Source organism: Cryptomeria japonica, chromosome 8 (genome assembly GCF_030272615.1).
Source record: "Cryptomeria japonica chromosome 8, Sugi_1.0, whole genome shotgun sequence".
NCBI lineage: Eukaryota > Viridiplantae > Streptophyta > Pinopsida > Cupressales > Cupressaceae > Cryptomeria > Cryptomeria japonica.
Window position 1 is genome coordinate 674791650 of NC_081412.1, and position 16937 is coordinate 674808586.

At 38.3% G+C, this 16937-nt stretch overlaps 1 protein-coding gene across 2 annotated transcripts in view; it reads right to left on the reverse strand.

The window, feature by feature from the left end:
- Positions 1-16937, reverse strand: part of LOC131032370 (vacuolar sorting protein 18) — a 251231-nt gene that overhangs the window by 171489 nt on the left and 62805 nt on the right. For both annotated transcript variants that reach the window (XM_057963318.2, XM_057963319.2), the window contains exons 8-12: positions 16315-16413; positions 15786-15933; positions 15395-15538; positions 13695-13814; positions 13374-13430 (exon numbers count right to left, since the gene is read on the reverse strand). In XM_057963318.2, the coding sequence (XP_057819301.1) occupies positions 13374-13430; positions 13695-13814; positions 15395-15538; positions 15786-15933; positions 16315-16413 (568 nt within the window). The remainder of the gene's footprint in view (positions 1-13373; positions 13431-13694; positions 13815-15394; positions 15539-15785; positions 15934-16314; positions 16414-16937) is intronic.

Sequence of the window (16937 nt, forward strand, 5' to 3'; positions counted from 1 at the left end):
CCCCATAGTCAAACAACTCCAGTGTTGACGTGTCTGAAATCGCAGAACTACGACTTCATCCGGCCAACGCAGAATAGAATGATCTCGCCGAGTATCCTATCCTCTCTTGAGATAAGGAAATCCCTAATGCTGTTTCAATTTGATCAATGGCGACGACCTCAAGTTTTCGACTATCAGGTCTTGACTACAGGATAGCTCAACGGTTGATGTGATTTGCTGGGAGCACAAGGGGACTTACGATTTGCAACAAGCTAGTCTTCTGCAATTCTCAGACTATGAAATAAAATCAAAAGGGAAGGGTTCAGGAAGCCTAAGGACAAGGATGATAACAATTGATGCAGCGGGTAGACAGATTTTGATAAACCAGTTCTTGTTTCGACAGAGATACCCTCACAACTAGACAAAAACGGTGCAAGCCAAGGGATGAAGGATTTTCAGACCGGAGACACTCATTTAGGCACCCAATTCTGGCGCAGCCTAAGACGAACACCTGCAGTTGAACTAAGCACAATTTGGGTTCAGACTAACCATGCACAGTGACTTACAATCAGCAAGCCACCAATGGTATGAACCAAAAATGCATCAGATACCCATCCACACTTCACCATTAAAATCCCTGCACTCTAAAATTTAACCAGCTGAAAGAAACCATACAAACAGACTAAAACAAAGACAACAAACACCATACTTCAATGTTCATATATTTGCTTTAGCTGCCATTACAACAATTTCTGCAGCATCTCCATGCTATGCTTAAAATCTAATCTATTCTAACTCTAAAATCTAACTACAAAATTCTAACCAACTGTTTGACTATCTAACAAAAATCTCTAACCCTTTACAAAAGAAAGGCCTCTGCCTTTTATAGATTTTACAATATTGAATCAAAGGATAGGATTGACTGCATCCAAGGGCTGCAACCTGCCATCCAAAGGCTGGCAGCTTTACCCATGCCAATTCAATTCTCAGTTATCCAACCAACCACAATTCCAACTACCCACAATTGTTTTGGCATTATTTTGAGTCTATCTGGTAGTTGGACATAACTGACCTGTGTTCCCTTTGTTTTAAAATATCTAAGTGGGGGCCCACAGGCAATTTTACAATAAAACAGTTTCAGTTTTCAGAAACTGAACTTCTGGAATTAAATCCAGCTGTGCACTTTTCCTGAGAATGCATAGACTTGCCGCATTCGGAGTGTTCTTTGGTCTTTGGTCTCGGTGGTGGACTTCATCTTTGTTCAATGGCACGGTTCCCAATGCCCGGTTCAAGTCTTGCGCTCCTACAGCACGTTCCTGCATCTTCCTCTTCAACTCAGAGCTTGGCTTTGTCGTTTCAGGCTTTCTCCTGGTTCTTCTGATGACGTCCTGCGAACAATCAATTGATTTCACTTTAATAAATTAATTTGAAAAATTAAATAATTTAATTTATCAAATATCAAATTTTAACATCTGGCTTCATCTTGTGGGGTTCGGGCCTTGAGAAGCTCTTTGTGAGATGTATCTTTTGAATCTCCCACTTCTTATATGAAGTTCGATCTGTCTTCTTGATTCGCTCTCCTATTTAGACAAAATTCGGCCTAAGAGGTGAACTACGAAAGATTTACTCCCTTTAAATGCTTTGTCTCTTTAGAGGAACTTGGGTATTGTTGACGTGTATTTCATACACAATCATACACAGAATAAAATACCGACAGGCATCTTATCCTCTCTTGAGAAAATAGTCTCTAACTGCTGAAGATCTGCAAAAAGGATCAGTTAGATGGACTCCAAGGTTCTTTTAGTGGGGTCTCCACGTGTGGACAAGCTTTTTAGTGGTATGATGTGATTTGCTGTTTCCTTCAAGGCGTCTTACGGATTCAATGGCTCGAAGATTTTACTAATCTAAAAGGAACTTTCAAAAAATGGAAAAAGGACAGGGTTTAAGTAAGTCTAATCTAGTCTAATCCTATGAACGACTTAGCATGAATGAGATTTGGCAAGACTGAACCAATTTCAATTTTGCCATAAAATAACAACTCAACTGAAATTAGTGCGATCTTCTAGGGTAATAATGGTGTTCAATGCATCAAAGACCAAGGACACTACTACGAATGTACATATCCTAGATGCGAAAATGCTTGAAGGTTAAGGACTCAAAGTGTTTTCCAGTCGACCACGCAAGGCGTTCTTACAATCAGCAAGAAGCTAGTGGTTTGGATTGCGAATCCTACCAAATATCAAATCTAACACTTAGTCTTTCAAATTAACAAACTACTTTGATTGAGCGTGATTCAAGTACATCCAACAACCATGAAGATAACTCAAGAAATTTGCAACAAAACACCATAACTTCAATATTTTATTGATTTCCAAGTCATCACATACAACAACTGCTTGAACTTCTCTCTTCAAGACTCAATCTTGCTACAAAATAAAATTGCTTACAACTCTAATCTCTCTATTTCACTCTTATCTGACTATTCGATTATTAACTATTACCAAATGAAATGAAAAAAGGGAGTATAAATAGCATCCCCAGTTACAATGAAAGGTCCAGATTGAAAGTAAATCAATGGACAAGATCATGACACCTAAACCCTAATTAGGGTTTGTTACAAATGACCTCCTTTTTACTGAACAACATTAAATACATAACCAAATATTAAATTTGGCACAAAAATCTAGGAGGTATCAACCAATGAGAAATAAGATGTCATGTCATCTGTAACAACTTTTCATCTAGAATCTTATTCCCTTTCCAATTCTCTTTCTTAGCATATGCAATGAATTTTGTCACGATTCCTTCGATTTCTGTGCTTGGAATCTCGGGAAGATTCTTGATACTCTCTTCTAAGTGGATAACCTGATCAAATGCATCTAGAAGAGCTGCGTCCCAAGTAGGTTCAAGTTCCTTTGTTCTATCAATCAGGAGCATGGTGGCATACATCTGATCATACTGCTCATCTGTAACATCTGCGTCCTTGCGAAAGATGATCGTGATTCTATCCTCAAATTCTTGTAAATCCACATCTGTCTCGACCTCGATCCTTCTGCCAAGAATGGTACGAAGTACCTCAAACACTCTGTCCTGGATCGGATTGATCACCTCCTCAACTTGACCACATCTAACACTGATGTCCTCGAAGAGAACACTCTTTATATGGAGTAAGGTTGACCACTGAAACAAACTGTGAGAATCACCCTCTAAGATCCTCTCCTGCGCTAAAATTCTTCTGGATGTGTGTCTTATAACTTTCAAGACAGGGATGACAACGTCTTTGGTATGGGTGAATGCAGCTACTGTTGCCTTCAATCTGTGAATAATCTCAAGAACTTGGATAGCCTGGTGGGTGATCTTCGACATCCTTGTAACAAACTCTATGGCCACCGTGTGAGATCTATCCATCCAACCACATGTACGCTGGACCAGGTTCCTGAATCTTTCTGCTTCATTGATTGATTGAAGGGGCAATGCCTGCAATGGTGACCTCACTGGATCCTGACATCCCAAAGGTTCATTGATGTGACTGAAATATGTCCTCCATGCACCGACCTCTCTCTCAAGCTTTCTATTCTTTTCCACTTCTTCTCTAAGCTTGTCCTTCAATGCCTCAAATGTGTCGGTGGCATCATCTAAAGTCTGCTCTGCTGTGGATGGTCCTAACTCAATAGTCTGTATATGATAGTCTTCTGCTAGGATTTCACCCTCATATTTGTCTGCTGCCGGTGTAGCTATCTGCAGTTTTCTAGATCCAGTCTCATCTCGAATCATCTTGGACATCTTTGTAGCCTTCTTCTTCTCTGTTGTCATATGTGAACGCCCAACAAGGCTCTCTAAATCAATTGCACTGTCCTCGTCCTCAATTACGATCACCTTAGTCAATCTTTCCTTCAACCAATCTGGGATATTTGATCTTGTCTCTTGAACTTGAATCTCTTTATGTACTATTTCTTCTTGTCTGGGAGGAGATGTTACTTCATTATCATTATCTAAATCATAGTCTTGGAGAGATCCATCGGATGAAACATGCTGCACCGGTTCTTCCTCCTGTCTGTCATTCTGTACCATCGATTCCATGGACTCTTCCACTCGAACTGTTCTATCCTCTGGTCTGGAAGAAGTACCTGGTGTTTGATCTTTGTTGGCACCTTGCTTTTTCTTCGAAGACTCTTTCTTTTCTGATCTTTCCTTTCTCTTCGAACCTCTCGAATGGAGATTGCCCTCACTGGCACATCGAAGGTTACCTTCACCTGAATTCCTAGGATTAGGATTGCCTTCACTAACACTGGCTCCACCCTCGGCTGGCTTTTCTTCCAAAGTAAAAGACATAGCTATGCCCTGTTCTCTCAACTTCTGATGTTGAACGTCTACCCACCTGCGAGTACAAGACAAGACTGGTGCCATCAAATCATCTAAATCCACGGCTTCGGGCTCATTCCAATTCAAACTAATTGTTTTACTTTCTCTATCATATGAAGATTGGATGTGCCTGCCGTTGTCCTGAGCTTGGTCGGCTACTCTGTAAATCTTACATTTCCTGATGAAATCCAAAGGCAATCTAGAATGTATCTTTCGTTTCACTTCGAGATCATCTAGGAGATTCATCATAAAATCTTCAATTTGGTACTCATGTCTAAATCTTCTACCGGCCATCTCCTCTAAATGTCCATGTGGATCAAAACTATTCCTCCAAGCAAAAGATGAAAAAGGATACAAGGCTAACTCCTTCTCTGCGTCATCCATGGCTGAGACATTGGGACATACCTCAACTGAATTACCCAAAATAATAGGTACCTGAACTCCATTCTGATGTCTGTGTCTGAATGCCTTCACATATGCTGCCAACTGCCTTGTTACTTCAAGTAACACAATTCTGTCTGTCGGGTACCTCGGCAACATGTATGGAGGTAAAGGACATCCATACACTCTAATGTAAGTGAACTTGGGAAACTGAATGAACCAAGCACCGTACCTCTTGATGAATTCCTGGGCATCCTGAGATAATCTGTTGTGAATCCCTCCTTGCAACGTCCTTGTGATGTTCATCGTGAAAGTATCATTGATTAACTTGTAGTTCTTCCCTGGTGGATGATGCAAGTAGGTATAGGATTCACAAACTCTGACCTCGCCGGGTCCTCTTCCAATCACTCCTCTGTGAGGTAGTCCCGCGTACTCAACGCTCCTGATTAAGGCATAGATGACGTATGAACTCATGTGGAAGGACTTAGTAGCCCTGAGTCTTCTCAACTGTACGTCTAAGCAATGGCTAATTATCCTAGCCCAATGTATTGTACCCTTTCCTTGAACAATCACCTGGATGAAGTAAAACATCCATTTCTCAAAATAGAAGGCATGAGGTGCTCCTGTGACTCTGTTGAGCATGGTAATCAAATCTCTGTACTCCTCTTGGAAATCAATCCTGTGTGGTGTGTTCGGTACTTTGCTCAGACGGGGACGACTCTTAAGTAGCCAGTTCTTGTTGATTATGCTTAGGCAAGCATCTGGATCATCATCGTACACTGATCTGGCTCCTTCAATGCTTTTGTATATCATGTCCCTGTGCTCTGGAAGATGGAAGGCTTCACTTATGGCTTCCTCTGAAAGGTACGCCAAAGTGTTTCCCTCATTGGACACAATTGTCCTGGACTGCGGATTGTAGTGACGGGCACACTCGATCATCAACTTGTGGCACTGAATGGCTGGAGGAAAACCGGCCGCCTTGATGATGCCACTTTCTATTATTCTCCGGGCGACAGGCGATGGCTTGCCGATGTAAGGGACCTCCCGGAACTTCTTTGTGCTAAAGTTCCCCAAGTTTGTATCTCCAACGTTGCTCCACTTGGACACGATCTTGGTCTCCACTTCTTCGGTCTTCTGATCTTCTTTCATGAGAGCCGAGCGACTGGTGGATGCTCCCGCCTTTGGGGTCGCCATACCTACACAACATTCCATTATAAGAAATAGATTTGCAATAAATAGCGTAAATAAGAGAGATAAATTTTAGGAAACCTCATGATAAGTCTCTAGAGTTATCATTTCCTAAAATACAACGATTGAGCTAAGAGATTCAAAAATTCAAAATTTCAAAATTTGAAACATGACGATGAATGAATAAAACAATAATAATTAAATCGCCATACCTCGATAGAGAGCTAACTCTAGAATGCAAAAACAAAATTTGCCTAGGCAAAATTGGAGGAGTAAAATAGTCTTCAATGTGGTCTCCTCAAAATTGACTTCGCCACCTCTGGAGAGAACGTGATCTTCAATTATCGCCTTTGACGTGGTCCCAAATGGATCTTCAAGTTCGCATAAACAAATCTCCAAGTCCTTAGCAAATTCGCCTCAATGTATCCTCAAGTTCGCACTTGGTGTGGTCTTCAAATTCGCACCACCCTTGGTCTTCAACGTAATTCGCATTCTATACTTGATGATATTAGCGCCACCTTTGGTTTGAAATCGCACCACCTTTTGATAACTAAGCGCGCCACCCTTGGATGAATGAAACTCGCACCACCTTTGAACACACTTCGCACTATATTCGCCTCCCTTAATTCGCATGTAGAGAAGGTAAAATAATGATGTAGAAATGATAATTTTTACCCCCCTTATATAGCGCATTCATCCTTCCCCCCTTAGGCCGACTTGATAAAAATAAAACCATTTTTTAAATGATTTGCAATGAAATGACAAGGCCGACCTCCTAATTGAGCGCTCAAATCGATTTTTTTTTATTAATTAATTAATTAATTAATTAATGCCTTGCGTTTTTTAAATGAGGATTTCGATTTTAATAAAGGCAAAAATAATTAATAAGTGTTTAACGCCATATTAAATGCTAAATAAAAATGGATTTTTAATTTTTAAATTGATTTAGCATTGGAGGAAATTTGAATTGTTTAATTTGGCGCCAAAACTGGAAAACAAAGGGACGTACCTCATCGCTCTGGTCCCTTGGAGAGGGACAGGAGCGATCCATTATTTTGGTCTTGATTCTTGCGTTTTCAACGTTCAACTCCTTCATTTCCACGTTCCAAATCGATCATCTGGTGGTCTTTCGAATTTGAATTCCTTTCTTGTGCGAGCAAGTGCATCTCATGATCATTATCGCCCTGGTCCCTTGGAGAGGGACAGGAGCGATCCTAAGGTTTTTGCTTGAAATTCTCCATTTTGGTACGATCCTTTCCTTGTATCATCTTCCAGATGCCATTTAAAACCCTGTGCGTCCTTGTCTTAACGTGATTTTCAAAGAATATCATGTGTTTTGTCTAACATCGCCCTTGTCCCTTGGAGAGGGACAGGAGCGATCTCCATGTCTTCACGTTCATCTTGCATCTTTGACCTTCGAACTTCCATTGTAAGGCGAATAACATCTATACTCATTCCTTTCGTGCTTATTCCATTTGTCTTCATTATGTGTTTGGACGTATTAAAGGGACCATCGCCCTTGTCCCTTGGAGAGGGACAGGAGCGATCCATTATTTCTCCTTGATCTTGGCGACTTTTAAACTTCGATCTCCTTTGCAACGTCCTTCAAACGTCGTCCTTCGTACTTCCTAACCTCGCTTCGCTTTGATCTTGAAGGAACGTGAGTGTTTTTGATAGTATCGCCTTGGTCCTTGTCCAAAGGACAGGAGCGATGTGAGGCCTTTACATTATTTGGCGATGTTTAGACGTTCAAACCCTTGCAAATTATCTTCAAAACGATGTCTTGGAGCATATGTTATCTTAGGGCGTCTTGACTTAGCTTGATCTTGAAACAAAACAAGGAATCCAAAGCAAATCGCCCTGGTCCCTTGGAGAGGGACAGGAGCGATATGGTCCCTAGGTCCATTTTGGTGATTATTTAACGTTTGAAATCTTCATGCATCACCCTTCTACCTTTCCGTGGACCCTCTAAGACCTTGCAAAATCTTGTCCTTACGTAAATCTTGCTCAAAATGATCAATACATCTAACATCGCTCTGGTCCCTTCTTGAGGGACAGGAGCGAAGTTCATCATTATGTGCTTGTTCTTGTTTGTACCAACTTGCAATCATCTTCATTACGTGAAATGATGTCCTTTCGACCTTCTTGGTAACTTAATATTTGCTTGTCCTTTGAAATCGATGCCTTAATGGAAATATCGCTCTGGTCCCTTGGAGAGGGACAGGAGCGATATGGGTCTTAGAGTGCACATTCCTTCCATGTGATGACCTTTACAACCTTGCGCTTGATGGAAATGCCCTAAAACGTCTTCGCCACCCTTCGTCTTGACTTGGATCGGTTTAAACTTGAACAAGAAGCAATACAGCCATTGTATCGCTCTGGTCCCTTGGAGAGGGACAGGAGCGAACTTGCTCTTGTGGCCTTCATTCCACTTTGTCACCTTCCAAATTTATATTCAATGGATTTGTCATGCTCTACTCCATTCATCCATGCCCTGACATCATCTACGACCTTGCAAGAAAAGCAATTATATCAAAAATCGCTCTGGTCCCTTCCTGAGGGACAGGAGCGAACTAGGCATTTAACACTGTTATGGACGTCCCAAAAATCTTCAATTTATATTCAATGCATTCACCTCATGTTTTCCCTTGCTTTTGAACGTAAACTTGCCTTGACCCTTGTCTGGATTTTGCAAAATGAAGGAAATCGCTCTGGTCCCTGGGAGAGGGACGAGAGCTACAAGGTACCTCGCCCTGGTCCCTTGGAGAGGGACAGAAGCGATTTGGTTAATATAGGTCATTCTCCTTCGTTTTTGCATCTCAAATTATATTCATTTGGCAAAGCATCTTCCCTTGGACGTCCTCAAATCATTAAGTTTTCAAAATCTTGCAAGGACAAGGCGAAATTTGAATTGTAGCTCCGGTCCTTCACTGAGGGACAGGAGCGATTTTCCTCCTGGAGGCATTTCTGTGCTCACGAGAATCTTCAATTTATATTCAATGGAAAGATCTTGTCGTTCTCCATCACTTCAAACGTAAACTTTGTCCGGACTCTGCAGGGATGATGAGATATTTGAGAATGAGCTCCCGTCCTTCACTGAGGGACAGGAGCGATTTTGCTCCTACAGGCCAAAATAACAAGATTTTTCACATTTTAACACTTCACGAGGCGAAAACAAATCAATTCCAATGCCCAGAATCAAAATTCAAAAAAAGTCAAAATTTGGTCAAAATATTCAATCGAACAAAAATTCACATTGACGGCCAACACTTAGACAAATTTAAGCTCTGCATGAACATTCCAATTGAAAATTAGACCATTTTGGCGAATTTATTGCATTCAAAATTTGCATTCTAGAAAAGGAAGCTCAAAAGCTCTCAAAAACGACTGGATTTTGGCTTGAAAAGGCAAAATTTAAAACCCTAAGGCTTGGCCCTAAATCCAGACGACTAACTAACTAACAAAACCCTAAAAAAGAAAGCGAAAACGAGCGAAAAACAAGCAAAAAGAGGGGGTCCCCATTTGCGATGGGGCGATGTGTGAAATGGTCACAACAGGTATTTACACCAAACTGCACAGGATTTTATCTTATAAGTTTTACCTTTACCTCCGTGATTTTGAAGCGGAATGGTAGGGTTCTGCGATTTTGAAGTTTTAACCCTACATTTTCATTTTGGTGTTTCACGCCGAAATTTGGGGTTTGGGCTCCTGCGATTTTTCAAATTCTAACGTTTAACCCTCTATCTCTTTCTACATTGAAGTTGGGGAGAAGAATACCCTCTTTGAAGACTTATACTTCGTATTTTCACCTGTTTGAAATTTTGGGATTTTTGCTTCTGTTGCAAGCTCTATACTTTGCAATTTTCAAATTCTGCGAACCTTTCAAACTTTGCGATAAACAGCAAACTTCGGGGGTATTACGTCTTGCAAATCTTAACCTCTACGATTCTTATGCCGTCGAGCTTAGGCGTTATAGCTCTCTCCGCAAACTTTCAAACTCCCTCGCAATTTTAGTCTACACCGCGAAGATCGGGTTTATGGATCTTTTGAAAACCCTTATTACTTCGCGATTTTGCACCTTGCCCGAAGTTCGGTGATTTAGTGGTTTTTCAAACTTTAAAATTTTGCCTTCATGCATCGAGAACTTCGGCGATTAAGTGGTTTTGGCTTATTTCCAAGTCTATGACAAACTTTAGGGCTTTGGGGGCGATTGTAAGGATTTTAGGCTACGCGATTTCGGCGTTTTTATATTATCTACAAACTTTATATTCCACGATTTCCTGTAGTGCTAAACTTCGGCAATTTCCTTTGGTTTGCAAACTTTAAAAATTTCGCCCCTTTTGTGAACTTTAAACATTTTAACACTCACGCCCTTTCCATATATCGCGAACTTCAGGGTCTGGAGGCATTTTGAAAACTTCTAAAACTTTTAACACTTACACCTTCCACGGCGAACTTCGGGATTTTCAGACCTTTTTCAAACTCCGAAACTTTTCGTAATTCCCCCTTTTAGTGCGAATTTCGGGATTTAGGAGGCTTTTGAAAACTTTATAAAAATCGCTATTTTGGAGCCCTTTGAAAACTTCGGCAATTTTAGCTCTTTTGCAAACTTGTAAAAAAAAATTTTGCGATTTCTCCTAAGTTGAAAATAGCGAACTTCAGCGATTTTAAAATCCATGCAAACTTCAAACATTTCGCGATTTTCGCCCTTATCGATTGGAATTCTGGTCTTCCCATTTCGGTGCGATGTTCAACCTCGGAGCCATCAATTTGCAAAGTCGGGATTTTGACAAATGAGAGGAAATTGCGACTTATGCTTCGAGATCACATTAACACTGGAAATGGCTCGGGAGACTCAGGCATTTAGGAGAAAGTATGCGATTCCATGCTTGATCTCATCAGGACTCTACTAACCCCAAGTTATTCGACTTTCACACTGGGCATTCACCCTCTCTCTCTCTCTTCAATGCAGAGCAACGGGCAAAACAAAGGGGGTCCCCGTAAAAGACGGGGTGAGGTGTGCACAATGCACAACATCCAGTAAACATCCATAACAGTGAGCATCCAAACATTCTGTATAAATTTTAGGGCATTTTTTACAAAAAACAATCTAAATCACTGAATTTCAAATTTGTATGAAGAAATTTGGGTAACTCTGTAACTTAGGAACTGATAAACCAAAGTATATGATCAATTCATTCAATCCCACTCAGCTACCAAACTAGATAAAATCACGAGTATTGAAACAACAAAGAAAGATCAAATGATGATAGCAGTGACCAAGTTAGACCAATGTACCCTCTCTCCAAGAGTAACTCTTCCCATAATAGAATGTAACTCCCAAGTCAATTAGTTCACCCACCAAACTTGGGCACTCTTCTTTGATCCATTCAAACCTCTTACATGATCCTATGCAAGCTATAAATAGTGGTCAAAGATGTTGCAAATGGCCTCCTACGTAATTCCCTCTATCAATGCTCTTGAAATACTCCTACACATCATTCATGATAATAGATGCTATTTTACGCATGTCATAACATACAATCCAATTGGTAAGATGCGTCATAGAAAGAATCTCAAGATTCCTCCATGGGTGGCACCTAACTCAAAAGGTTTGAATTTGACTTCGAGTTCGGCAACAATAAAATTCGAATGAAGTTCGACAAGGGTAAAAAATTCGAAAAAAAATTTGGCATTAAATTCGCCTTATATAAATTTAATTTTTTAAAATAAAAATAATATATTCACAATATGATGAAAATAGTTTAAAATTGATAAATAGATTTAAATTTGTTCATATAAAAACATAGAAAATTACTGTAAAATTAAATTTTTTAATATCACATACATAATATATATTATATATTTAATAGACAAATTCATCACAAAAAATCAATTCATAATTAATAAATTAAATGATATTACATTTTTAAATATATATAATATTATATTTGTTAATTACAAATATTAAAATTTACATATAATATTTTGGACATATATAACATTATATTAATAAATTAAAAATATTTAACTTTAAATATAATTACATTAAATTTTGAAATATTAAAATTAAATTTTAAAAAAATTATAATCTAATAATAGTAATAAAATATCGCTTAATATATAGTTTGAAGCTATGTCGAGAGTAAAACTTTTGAATCACTCGCTCAATCCAGATCATTGTAGAATCCTCTGTTGCCATATTTCGAATCATTGAAGGATCCCTAGGAAAGTCCATTGCAGAATCTGAATTCGACGTGAAATTGAAGACATAATAATTGCAAAATTAGACGGAACCCTGAAACGATGAAAGATTATTACAAAACTCAAGCGGAACCCTAAAACGGGGAATAATCCTCTTGAACTCTTAAAAACCGGGAAAAAAACCTGCAGGAAACATTTTCCTAGAATATATTTTATTGGAAATGCTATGCCATTTTACCGTACGAATTCGAAGCGAATTTGAACAACTTTTTAGCAATTTTTTTAAGTTAGCCGAATTTTGAATTTCATGGGTGAAATTCGACGAATCTTGTGACTTAGGGTGGCACCCCATTCCATAAGGGGTCATAAATCATAACAAATAAAATATAGAAAATGTTTACAAGGACTTGCAAGATTTATAACACCATCCTAACAATGCTAACATGCAAATATAAAGATTGAAACTAAAAATTTTAGTTTGTTCTACATTCAAAAAAGCTTTTATTAGTATGTTTCTTAAAAAACATGTATGGAATTTGTGAAGTTCGGTCTGATGTTCATGCCATTTAATAGCAAATGGCAAAAATGCGGCAAGCAACCTGTTGGTGTTGGAAATAAGTCACACCCGGACCGACGATGGACTGGTCCAAGAGGGCCAGTAGCTCAGTGGTAGAGCACTCCAGCAGCGTATGGAAGGTCCTAGGTTCGAGTCCTAGCTGGTCCATGTCTCAACATGGTATTAGAGCCAGGTCCAGGCTAGGAGCCCCAAGCACACGAGAGGTGTGGCTTAAGGGGGGGTGTTGGTGTTGGAAATAAGCCACACCCGGACCGACGATGGATTGGTCCAAGAGGGGCCAGTAGCTGGTCCATGTCTCAACACAACCCAACTCAACACACATGCATGAAGTGTGGCTTTGTAACTGTGAGGCAGAACAAGTACATGGATGAAATCATAAACCCAACTAAAGAGACAGCTGTTCACCTAGATGATTGGTCAGATCATTGGCAAACATTTGACAGAGCATTGCTTAGTTTGAACATGGACAATTAAGTAGTTCAAAATTTTCCTAAGCCCACATTTTTAAATCAGCAAACTTTTATATAAATGTGATTTCCTCATAACTACTACTTCGAAAACTTGGAATTTATCACATACTGCAACTTTCTGAAAAAACATTCATAATTAAATGTTTAGTCGGTAGGTAACAGGCACTTGCTCAAGCTGTAAAACCCATATATGAGGAATATGAGAAAGTCACCTTTGCATAAAAAAAAGCTGCTCTCATGAAATCCTTAGTAGAGAAGGCAGCCTCAGCCTGCACAGGAAACAAAAAAAATATTATAAAACATGTGATTTATTTTGATTTAGAAAGAAGAAACTTACTTCATAGGGCAGATCAATAAGAAAAAGATTCTGCAGTCAAAATTTAATGATTTTCACGTAAGCCTACTTCAAAGCAAACCCATTGATTTAAAACCTGACACATTCCATTTCGTGAAAAGAGCACACAGATTCTCTGCAATTAATTAGTGATTTCAGAAATCTGACTAGTTCGATGCCTGAAAAATGATTTTATAACCTGAACTGAGTATACTTGATCTCTCTGAAATGTGTTCCTGCAGTGTTCTAAAGCAGCAGCATATTCCTTCATGTCTAAATAAACTTGCCACATATCTTGGCCTTCATCATGTACAGATATCTACAATTTTTTCAAAATGAACAGAAATTAGAATGTTTTATTAAAAAAAAAAAAAGAAACTGAATTTCAAATGGAAGCAATGAACTAAATGGTACCATTGTTACACGAAGAAGATTTAGATACAAGTGTGGAATTCTTTCCAAAGATTAAAATTCACAGGTTAGGCAATGGATAATGTATGTTTAAAGGTAAAAACCAAAAGCTGAATTTTCAAGTCACATCTATCTAGCATGCCAACTTAGCATAAGTCCCCACTATGGGAACAAGGAACTTTTCCACTTTAGTGTGTGTGGGTACGCTGTATGTACACAATATAAATATATATCGCTGATGTCAAATGATATAAGCTCAAGCAGTAAATCAACAGAGCTTTCATAGCAAAGCCCTGAATTTGAATCTTCGAAAGAAATGCTAATACTTAACAATAATACTGTGTAATGTACTACATCCAATTATGGGAGTAATGTACCATCATTATGGGTGTAATATAGGCATGCTTTTACCAACATCTGAACATCAAAGTATTGCTAGGTGTGTTTTATAATGGCCACAGAAATCAGCACTTAAGTTTGAAAAACAAGTCATAATGAAGGTGGTAGACTTTTGACATGGCTCTGCCACCTCAAAACTCTGCCCACTTAACAATTCATCCAAATTAAAACCCAACGCATAAGTAGGTTGCGGATGATACAATATTCGAAGGTTAAGTTATGACAGTTGTAGCAAGAGAATTCTTCAAAATTGTTTATTTACGAGGAAACCAATAAGAGAAACAACAGCATTTCAATAATATTTTCATTAATGTGCCACCAATAAGGCAAAGGAAGTCAGCTGAAATCAGGGTTATGAGATAGAAGCACATCCAAGAAAGTACTTGTCATCATTGCATCATTGTCATGAGAAAAATAGGAATATCTTGTCATCATTGCAAGAGAAGTGGCTCTCCTCTGCAGCATGCTCAATGTCCTTTCTTGCATTGTCCAAGCATCTCCTAAATGTTTCATATCAATCCTGTAGGGTCAAAGCTTAACTATAAAATCTCTAGAAAAAATCATGAGATTTCCTACCGCTAAGCACCAAGAAAACACAATGTTTCCTTGATTTACAAGAAGCTAAATGATTCACAACAAACATCTTTAACAAGGCTCTAAAGGCATCTCAATCAACTTGGTGCTGTGATCTAGAACACACCACTACATTTAGTCTAGTTGTCGACCCTTGTACCCACATTTCATATCTATTAAATTTTTTTTTAAAAATGCATGGTACTGGGATAAAAATTAATTTTATCATAAATTTTTACTATCCTGCATGTATGCATAGGTGAGTACATAATTGAAAATGTACATGAGTGTGTGCATAAAATTAACCCAAATATTTTATATTATTTAACACAATTTGTTCTCACTATGGCTGCAAGAAATAGAATGAATTCCCGATTCTCTGCACCTGATACAAATCATAACCATATATGGCAACTAGAACATGTCTAGATAAAGGAGTTACAGGATAGATCTTGTAAACCTTGTTCTTACACAAAATTGGGATCCAAAGGACGAAATTAATAATCAGATACAAACCTCAAAAATAGAGTTTTCATCATATGCATAAAATACACCAGCCGTAACATCACTGCAAAGTCCAAGAATTTCTCTAGAACTTGAATCAAATTCTCGGTCAAACTGCAGCTCCTCAATCAATTTTTGGCTCACTTTATTAACAACCTGCCTTAACGGTAGAAACAAAGCACAATCAGATTTTAATGAGGATGAAGTTCCATAACCAAGAAACTCGATAATGATGTCAATTCACATCAAAATGTTCAGTGTTTGAACCATTACAGTAAAACCTTCCTAACTTCGATTTTTTAATTACAAAGAAAGCCTTCTAACTTACATGATTAGCATGAAATATGCAGATCATAGCAGTTCAAATGATATAAATGTGAAAAGGGATGTGGGTGAGACTCACCTTAACTTTATTTTCAAAAAGCAACAAGAAATGGAACTCTGATAATGCAAGTGAGTGTGGTTTTATTCCTTCTCGGTCTTTTTCTAATTTTGAATACTCTACAAGGGCCTTGTTTTCCACAAAGTTGTCATCTCCATTGCTTGAGCCGCTACCAAAAAATTAATATAGCAAAGACACAAGGGAAGCAAAGCTCAAATCAAAACCCCAAATTACATAAAATCAACTATAAGAAAAGAAATAGTCGTTGTAATCCAAAGTATCAAATTATTTAACTACTCAATCAGTTAAATATGATAAGATCATTTAATGTCAAATCATCTTCATCTCAAACATTAAGCCTATATTGAGTTCAGCTGAAATTCACTGCTTCACATATTCAAGGCAGCACAACGGTAACAATATGTTATGTTTGAAAAAGCAACCAACAAACCACAAGCAAATAACAAAAAAGTGATACTGATATAAAATGTCATCATGCTTACGGTGAAAAAATTATATATAGTTAAAAACACAAAAATGAGTCCCCCACCTTTGTGGTGCTCCAAGATTCAGATTACCATAGTATATGCCTGCTCCAGCAAGCCAAGCAAAGTCGGCCTGTCGTTGCTTGACAAAGAAATGAAGTTCACTGCATAAAAGAGAATGGAATATTTATCAGAAAAAATTGATGATGTTGGGATTTCAACCGCCCTGACAAATACAAATCAAACTAATTTTCACTTAGACAATAACACAATGCGCCACAACACAGATACCTATAAATACTGACCAACAGCCAAATTGGCTTAAGAGATTTAAATATTTCAAATACATTACCTCCAATATAACAAGCTTGTGGAAAAACATAAAAAGTATTTGTCAGGCAATATTCTAAGATGCCAATTAGTGTAAGGAATTGGGTATATCTAACAATTTCAGGGTTCAGATTTGATGGTACAGATCAGTCACATTTTATATATATATATATATATATATATATGCCAATTAGCGTAAGAAATTGAGTATGTGTACAGTTTAAAATATATACAGCTATTTTACTATATATATTTTGTTGGTGTTGGAAATAAGCCACACCTGGACCGACAATGGACTGGTTCAAGAGGGGCCAGTAGCTCAGTGGTAGAGCACTCCAGCAGCGTGTGGAAGGTCCTA